Below are 9149 nucleotides of genomic sequence, written 5' to 3'. Positions count from 1 at the left end.
TTAATTCTTTCCTATGGTGTCATATTAGATTGCTCCAGTGTAAAGTTAGGGTTTTTGTCTTTGTACCCAGTAAGTAAGTCATTTTTAAGTTTGATTTGGTTTTGAACCCAAGGCCGCACACATGCTAACCAGTTTCCTGTAGCTGAACCTCTTGCCCAACTCCCCCAGCACCATTTTGGTTTTCTAGGTTTTGTACATTCTTAAGATGATGGTCAGAGTTGGAGCAAGTGTCATACACAGAGGGCTACACCAATCCTTGATCCTGGGAGTTCTAAGAAATGATGCCTTAAAAAAAAATTTACACAGTCATTGTTTAGCTGTTTGAATAGATTTCTCTCAACCCATGCTATAATGGATTGCCTGACATTACGTTGCAGTATTCTTAAGTCCTACCTCCAGGCAATCTCATAGTTACTAGCAAAAATGAAAGTGTGAAATGCTTTTTAATGTATATTTAACAACACGCAGTCTGATGATGGCTGATGTGTCGTCTCTGTGGACTCCCTTTGCTCTTGGAGGAGGATGCCGAGAGACAACGCTTCACGTGTATTCCATCTAAAATCCTCACGTGCTTACTTTTCAGGTATCTATTCCTGTCCTTTCAACAAAATCCTAAGATGTCATATACTTTAAATGTACGTCAAACTTTAAATGGCTGGGTTACAGCCAGTTTTTCAAGAAGAGGAAAGGTAGCTTTCACAAGTGATGTTTCCTTTACTCCACCTCATGAAATTGCCCATTCTAAACCAGCATAAAAACACAGCCTTTTAAAAAAGACAGTATGCAGTGGAGTGATGGACTTTTGAGGGGGAAATGCTCTTTTACTCATTTCTATTTTTTTTAACTATTCCAAAAGCCACATAACTCCCATTTAAAGGAATTTCCACCACTGAGTCTAGCGTCATGTCTGCTTGACTTGAGAAGGATGTTTCATGAACTACACTTAATTCTTTCCTATGGTGTCATTATTTAACAAAGATTAGGGTCCAGATTTTTTGCATTTATACTAGGCTGCACATACTAATATATGCTAAAGAGTTGCATAGTATATAGATCATTGGTGTTAAAATGGCAGTACTGAAGGCATTTTAGATCACAGAGCTCCAGTGGTCCACATTTTGTTTGCCTTGACATTATTAAACCCAATCTGTTTCTGTAGCTGTGACTGTAATTGCTGCATTGGCATGGCAGAAAGTTTGCTTTGTGTGTTAACTTTTATTAACACTGCTCGCATGCCGTTTTCTCTTCTAGCTCTCTGTTGCATAAGCTGCCAGAACACCTTCAGTTGCATTAAATAATTATGCACAATCAATAAGTTTTTTTTTTATTTGTCTTTGTTGTTTCTTTGATGTGGCCTGTAGGACGCTGCTGGCAAAGTTCTGGACCGCTGGGCCATCATGTCTCGAGAAGAGGAAATCATCACCCTTCAGCAGTTTCTGCGATTTGGAGAAACCAAATCCATCGTGGAGCTGATGGCAATTCAGGAGAAAGAAGGGCAAGCTGTGGCCGTGCCATCTTCAAAGACAGACTCGGACATACGGACTTTCATTGAAAGCAATAACCGCACCAGGAGCCCCAGCCTCCTTGCTCACTTAGAGAACAGCAACCCTTCCAGCATCCATCATTTTGAGAACATACCAAACAGCCTTGCGTTTCTGCTTCCCTTCCAGTATATAAACCCCGTCTCAGCCCCGCTGTTAGGGTTGCCTCCCAATGGGCTGCTGTTAGAGCAGCCTGGACTGAGGTTACGGGAACCCAGCATTTCAACTCAGAACGAGTACAATGAGAGCAGTGAGTCGGAAGTATCCCCCACACCTTATAAGAGTGACCAGACACCCAATAGAAATGCCCTGACGAGCATCACTAACGTGGAGCCTAAAACTGAGCCAGCTTGTGTCTCCCCTATTCAGAATTCTGCCCCAGTCAGTGACCTAAGCAAAACCGAACACCCAAAAAGCTCCTTCCGGATTCATCGTATGAGAAGAATGGGGTCAGCCTCGAGGAAAGGAAGAGTGTTCTGTAATGCGTGTGGGAAGACCTTCTATGACAAAGGTACGCTCAAAATTCACTACAATGCTGTCCACCTGAAGATTAAACATCGATGTACCATTGAAGGTTGCAACATGGTCTTCAGTTCCCTTCGAAGCCGGAATCGCCACAGCGCAAATCCCAACCCCCGCCTTCACATGCCTATGCTAAGGAATAACCGAGACAAAGATTTGATTCGGGCTACGTCAGGGGCTGCCACTCCAGTCATAGCTAGTACAAAATCAAATCTCACACTCACAAGCCCTGGCCGGCCCCCAATGGGTTTTACCACTCCTCCACTTGACCCTGTCTTACAGAACCCTCTCCCTAGCCAGTTGGTATTTTCTGGGCTAAAGACTGTACAACCAGTTCCTCCTTTTTATAGAAGTTTACTTACTCCAGGGGAAATGGTGAGTCCTCCAACCTCCCTCCCAACCAGTCCTATCATCCCAACCAGTGGTCCCATAGAGCAGCACCCTCCTCCACCCTCTGAGCCAATAGTGCCAGCAGTGATGATGGGCACTCATGAGCCCAGTGCTGACCTGGCACCTAAGAAAAAGCCTAGGAAGTCAAGCATGCCTGTAAAAATTGAGAAGGAGATCATTGATACAGCGGACGAGTTCGATGACGAAGATGATGACCCTAATGATGGTGGAACTGTGGTCAATGACATGAGCCATGACAATCATTGTCATTCCCAAGAGGAGATGAGCCCAGGCATGTCTGTGAAGGACTTCTCTAAGCACAGTAGGACCCGGTGCATTTCAAGAACTGAAATAAGAAGGGCTGACAGTATGACATCTGAGGACCAGGAGCCTGAGCGGGACTATGAGAATGAGTCCGAGTCCTCAGAGCCTAAACTTGGTGAGGAATCCATGGAAGGGGATGAGCACATCCACAGTGAGGTGAGCGAAAAAGTCCTGATGAATAGCGAGAGGCCTGATGAGAACCACAGTGAGCCGTCTCACCAGGACGTCATCAAGGTAAAGGAAGAATTCACAGACCCCACTTACGACATGTTTTACATGAGCCAGTATGGACTGTACAATGGCGGGGGGGCCAGCATGGCTGCCTTGCATGAAAGTTTCGCATCGTCTCTGAATTATGGAAGCCCTCAAAAATTCTCCCCGGAAGGTGACCTATGTTCTAGTCCAGACCCCAAAATCTGTTATGTGTGCAAGAAGAGCTTCAAAAGCTCCTACAGTGTGAAGCTTCACTACAGGAACGTTCACTTAAAAGAGATGCACGTCTGTACAGTGGCTGGCTGCAATGCTGCCTTCCCCTCTCGACGAAGCAGAGACAGGTCAGTAAATCTCCATTGGCTGCTCCTGCTGAGGGTGGGGGTACAGAGTCAGTCATAGTGGACTTAAAAGTTAGATGTTTTGATGCACTGTAAGGATTGCCCTTATTGACCACATGATCACTAAGCTGCCATGTTCATGAAGCATTTATGCAGTCAGTGCTTGTTGTGATGAAGCATGCAGAATCTCATGTCATCTTACCTAGTAATGCACGCCATTTTCCTCTGTGTATGTGTATATGTGTGTGTACATGTGTGTTTCCATGCATCTAGGTGTGAATAAGTTAACAGTACACAATTCCTTGCCTCCCCATGAACCTTTCCTTAGAAGCCACAGCTTCTATCATATACATATGAGATATATATATATATATCATAAATATATATACTTCTGCTGTGCCTTGTGCCCTTTTAATTAAACCAATATATTATCTTCATATACACATATTTATTCAATATAGAAACAGAAATTTATGGATGGAAAGAACCATAGGTCCAGGACATCGAGACAGCCTGCATCTCCGTAGGTATAACCAGAAATATTATCATTCCTTACATGAGTATTTAGTATGTCCTTCAGTTCCTTAAGAATCATGAAGCTATCAGAAGACAATGAGGCCAAAGTAATTGTTGATATGGGGAGAGAGCATGGTTATGTGGGTTTCTTTATTTCAACTCCATGGTGTCTTTGATCACATCCCCAAAATGTAATCTGCCATGGAACTTCACCACAAAAAAGGGACATGCCTAAGTAAATGCTTTAGATCAGTTAGAATTCTCTGAGGACAGCCCTCAGATGGCATTAGCTCTCTAGTTTTGTGTCTATAGTACTGAAACCATGGGACGTAAGCAGAAGCAGCTGACCCTAAACCTACCATATTCTTTATCAATCCTCTTTCAATATGAATGGAATGTCAGGGTGGCCATTCAGTGGTGGGACAACAAGATGATCTCATCACCTATGGAGGATGAGCCTTGGAGCAAGTTTGTTTTCTTCATAGTACCCTAGCCCAGCTCATGTTGCCATCTTTCCTCCTTCAAGGGATGTGTGTTTTGGTTCTACACTAACCTTTTAAATATTTTCAGACAAAATTTTCTTTCACAGTTTAAAATATATGTAGAAAACAATGAATGAAGTTTCCAAAGATCTTCCACCTTACTCTGGTGTTTATTAGTTGGATAGAGGTCTTTGACAAAGCAGAAGGTGGTGAGGGTCCACTGGGGCTGCTGTGGCAGGACACTTGGGAGAGTGGGGAATAGCCAGTTTGACTCCAGTCTGAGTGACTGTACACCTATACCCTGTCTTGATTTAAAAAGAAAAAGCATCACCACAAAGCAGTGACCTGTCTCTGCAGCATGTTCACATATGTAAGATCCACCCCTTTTTAATGGATATACATATTGTCTTTCTTTTTACTGACATGGAAGGAGCCAAGTCCTATTCTTTTAATGATGTTTTTCTCTACTATCTTGGCTCTATTTAAAAAAAAAAGATTCTTGTGTTACCATTATATTCAGTTCTAAATTCTTATTGACAGTCCCAGAAAATACCAGATAAGATGCTTATACTTTGAATAATAAATCCAGTTCCACCCCCATTCCTTTTTTGGAATAATATTCTTTTGGATTACAAACAGTATATTAGTGATGATGAGGTTAATGCATTGAAAAAAATTTCATTGAAATTTTTTAACAAATACAAAAGACTTGTGAAAACTTGCATGAAATATTTATGAAAATGGAGTATTTGAAGACAAGCCAACATTTTAAGCTTATTTGCATGAATTCCTTTCACATTTTTGTTTGCTGAAAACATCACAGTTCATAACACTGGAATAAATAGCAAAGGGGAAGAACCCGAGCCTGGAGCTTTCACGAATGCACAGTCAGTACTGAACGCTAGAACACACTAAGAGCTGCTGTGTCTGTGTCCAGACACAAAGGGAGGTGCTGCTGAGACAGAATTGTTTGTCTCCCGGGAAGTACTTGCTGACAGAAAAGGGATATTTTAGTTGCCATTTTTATTGTCAGGACTTGGGAGATTAGCCAGTGCCAGCTACACAGAAGTTAGACCAGTGATCTTGCAAGTACAGGAGGAGCAGACAGGCTGTTTCAAAAGACAGTGGATACATTGTTGAGGGTGAAATAGTATACCATATCTAGTCTTTTTCATTTTAGAGTTTGTCCTGTGACAAATAACAAAATAGAAATTGAAAAAAGATAAAGTGAATTTTTTTTATTCTTGAAATTTGGCTTTCTAAAAACCACACAGATTTTTTTTATCCCAAGCTAAATCCTTAAAAAAATAATAAAACAAAATAAAAATTTGGGCCTTTATTTTTTTTTTGCCAAAGGAAAATATTCATCCTGTTGATGATGACTTGAATTGACACAGTGATGTGTGACTAACTGGCACCAGAATACCAAGACACAGTAATGCCATTGAATTGCCAGCCTCTTCCTGAATCTCTGCACAGTGGACTTGGGAACATAATTAGATTTCCCTCTCAGACGTAATCATTTCATCAATGACTGTCAGCCAGTAGTTGTGCCTCCTTGTGCACAGGGACTCTGAAGTCTCATCTGTGATCTGTTTCGAGTCTTCTCTTTACTACTACCCAAACTCAGAAAGCCTGTGTTCCTCTTTTAATCAAACGATGAACTAAAACAGTGACGAGCTTTCTTACCTTTCTGTTTCATCAACAGAACTTCCCAAGACACTCTCCATTGTCTTTAGACCTTCTCTCTCCAAACCGTTTCTTTCTACACGAGGGGGCCTGACTTCATCCACCCTTGACTCCGCAGTGTCTTCCTTGTACAAATGAAGCAGTCGAGAGGAAGTTCCAGTGTGGAAAATATCCCCATGGTAGCTGAAGTTTGCAGGGCTCCTAGAACACCCTGTGTTTCCTCCTTTCTCCTGTTTGCCAGCGCAGCTGCCTTGTCCTCCAAACTGCAATATCTTATAGGAGCTGGAAGCAGCTTCTGAGATGAGTATGCATGTAGCGGTGCATTGTGGTCCTCGGATGAGCATGTTAGTAGGATGAGATAGAAACACAGTGCTAAGTACTATGTTTTAGGTTTGACAGTGAGAGAGAGACACACATGCAAGGGATGACAACAGACAGAAACAGTATCAAAGGTGTCCTTCTGTGTGTAGTTGCCAACAATGGTGTGTTTGATCAATTCAGAAGTCAGAAGGACCGTTCCACATTAAGACAAAGAGCAAGCTAATGTGCACGACTGTTTCCCCTTCCTCACCACCCGTTGTAAGAATGACCTTTATTCTGAATGATTGAAGTGAAGGAAGAGTGTTTCCTCTGTAAAGAGCTCTGATGCTCCGAGATGATTGTCAGATTCTTTCTTTACATATCCCTTGATTTTTCTGCTGCTGGGTTGTTCCTCTGTCAGGGAACGTGTGGAACTATACATATGAGACACTCCCTGGGTAGAAGTTCTAACCATGTGGCCTGGAGCTGCAGTATTCATAAAAGCACGCTAGTCACACTCCGCAGACCTTAGTTTAGCTGTGCTACTTTCTCATCCTCTGACTTCATTGTTGCACCGAGTGAGCTACTTGTTCATCTCCGCCACCCAGAACTGAAATAACCACACAAGAAATGTATTAATTAAAACACTGCTTGGCCCATTAGCCCTAGCTTCTTATTGGCTAAGTCTTACATACTAGTTTAACCCATTTCTATTAATCTGTGTATCGCCACAAGGCTGTGGCTTCCCGGATAAAATTCCCAGCATCTGTCTCCAGCGGCTCCATGGCATCTCTCTTACCCTTCTTTCTCCCAGCATTCAGTTCTGTCTTCACCGCCTACCTAAGTTCTGCCCTATCAACAGGCCAAAGCAGTTTCTTTAATTCATTAACTAACAATAGCAACACAGAGACAGAAGGACCTCCCACACCACTTCATATTTAGGAGGGTTCACTGGCCACTAACCTATGCAGAAGAGAAACCCATACATTGTTTGTTTTTTTAATTCGAGGGGAGTAGGAAGCAAACAAACAGCTGAATCCATATCTGTCCTTTTCCTAACCTTCCTCATCATTTCCTAGTGTGCTGTTTTATTTGTATTTGCTTTGGTGATTGGAAATTTAAAAATGAAGACCTTCAGAAACTAGATGGTGTGTTGTACAGAAAGAAGTTAGCATCCTTGTGAACTTCTCCCTCTTCATTTGCAGCCATCTCACAGCAATTGCCGAAGTTTGCCATAGATTTTATCAGGAAGGCAAGAGCCTCTTCCTGATCTTTAAGGTGTGTGGAGGTTGTTTCAGCCAGATGAATAAATTTTAAAACAAAATAATATCTGCCTAGGGTGATTTATAAATAAATATGAGGCAACCATTGGTGCCAAGTGTGAGCCTTCTCTTTGATTGCTAGTTAAATCAGTGCAGATTTAAACATGTAAACTTCTTGATTTGTATGGAGTAAGACATCTGTATTTGGTTTATTAAAACCTGCTGATGTCTCCAGAACTAAATTTGTTCTCGTATAGGCCTCTGGGTAGCCATAGCTAAACAGCAGAGATGTATAGTTTCTGCTCATCTTATTACCTGGCTTCCAGCCCTATACAGGTGTGCAGGAATAAATTAACATGAGCTGCTCTGATGAGCCACTGCATACATTAACAGCAGAGGTGAGGATGCGAAAACATGCTACCTGCCTCCTGTTTTCACCTTCTCACCAAAGCAGCATCCATTTTTTTTCCATCATTCTCTATGTTTGGAAACTTATAGAGAACTTTTATAGAGAGAGCTTTTCAATAAATACCAGGCGATACCTCCAAGAAACGAGCCACTTAGCACCAATTCAAGGGAACTATTAGTATATGTGCCCTAATGTAATTAGCTGTCAAACAGTGTGCTAATCCTCAGAGGAGAGCCTCTTAATAGATGACTGCTTCATTCCCAACACTGTGCCCAATCCGATTTCAATTCTCTGCTTCCAAAACTCCTCATAGAGTGAAGTTGTGTGGGTCCTCTGGCTTTTAAAGGCTAAGAGATGTTTCCCCACTGCTCCTCTGTTTGGTTTCACAATAGAACCAGCAGATCAATAGGCCTTTTGTACTTATCTCCATTACTTTCCATCAAAAGCAAACAAACAAAGTAAATCCCCCTCCTGAGTAATTGCTGGTTGTGCCCTCCTCAAGCAAAACTTTGGTAGTAAGATAAACTTCGGTGTCATTCTTGTCCCCGGGGTTCTTTTTATATACTGAAAGAAGAGCAATGAGCAAAACGGTCTCCTTGTATCATGGGGAGAGACTCTGTCAAGCCTAAAGTGAGCCTTGGATCTTCCTAATGACCTCCTGCTGGCCCAGCTGGATGCAAGACAAGCTCATTTAAACCTCTGCTGACCTTTCGCTCCTCCACAAGCAGCCTTCCCTGCCACCATCTTCAGAACTGTGTGCCACAGAGACAGCCCAGTGGCTAGCAAAACACTTGCCCTTGCACGTGCAGAGATGCTTTATAAATGCTGTGGAGGGAAGTTACTATTGACTCTCTCGTGACTGTAGAGCCCCCCCACGACAAACAGAATGCTTGTGAACAGCCTTTATGGTTGCCTTCTCTTCTTACCAGCTCTGCCTGGAAACTCCCGGCAAATACCAGAGAAGATGCACCATGAGTACCCAGGCAGTATGTTTCATGATGGTATAACTTGGAAAGGGTCATTTTCCAGCTTTCTGTTTTTGGTTCATTAGAGTCTATTATACCCCTGATAGACTTTCTAGTTGTGAGTCTTGCTGATATGAAATGTCATTTGAGATGCTTGTGTTTGCAGATATCCTTACAGTAGGAAGGTGGTATGAGACT

General features: G+C 42.4%; 1 protein-coding gene across 1 annotated transcript in view; it reads left to right on the top strand.

The window, feature by feature from the left end:
- Bnc2 (basonuclin 2) overlaps positions 1 to 9149 on the top strand; it is a 288056-nt gene that overhangs the window by 264582 nt on the left and 14325 nt on the right. Inside the window, exon 5 of the mRNA XM_026781784.1 lies at positions 1362 to 3331. Coding sequence (XP_026637585.1) covers positions 1362 to 3331 — 1970 coding nt within the window. The remainder of the gene's footprint in view (positions 1 to 1361; positions 3332 to 9149) is intronic.

Source organism: Microtus ochrogaster, chromosome 10 (genome assembly GCF_000317375.1).
Source record: "Microtus ochrogaster isolate Prairie Vole_2 chromosome 10, MicOch1.0, whole genome shotgun sequence".
Taxonomy (NCBI): Eukaryota; Metazoa; Chordata; class Mammalia; order Rodentia; family Cricetidae; genus Microtus; species Microtus ochrogaster.
This window is presented reverse-complemented; position numbering and strand designations above follow the sequence as displayed.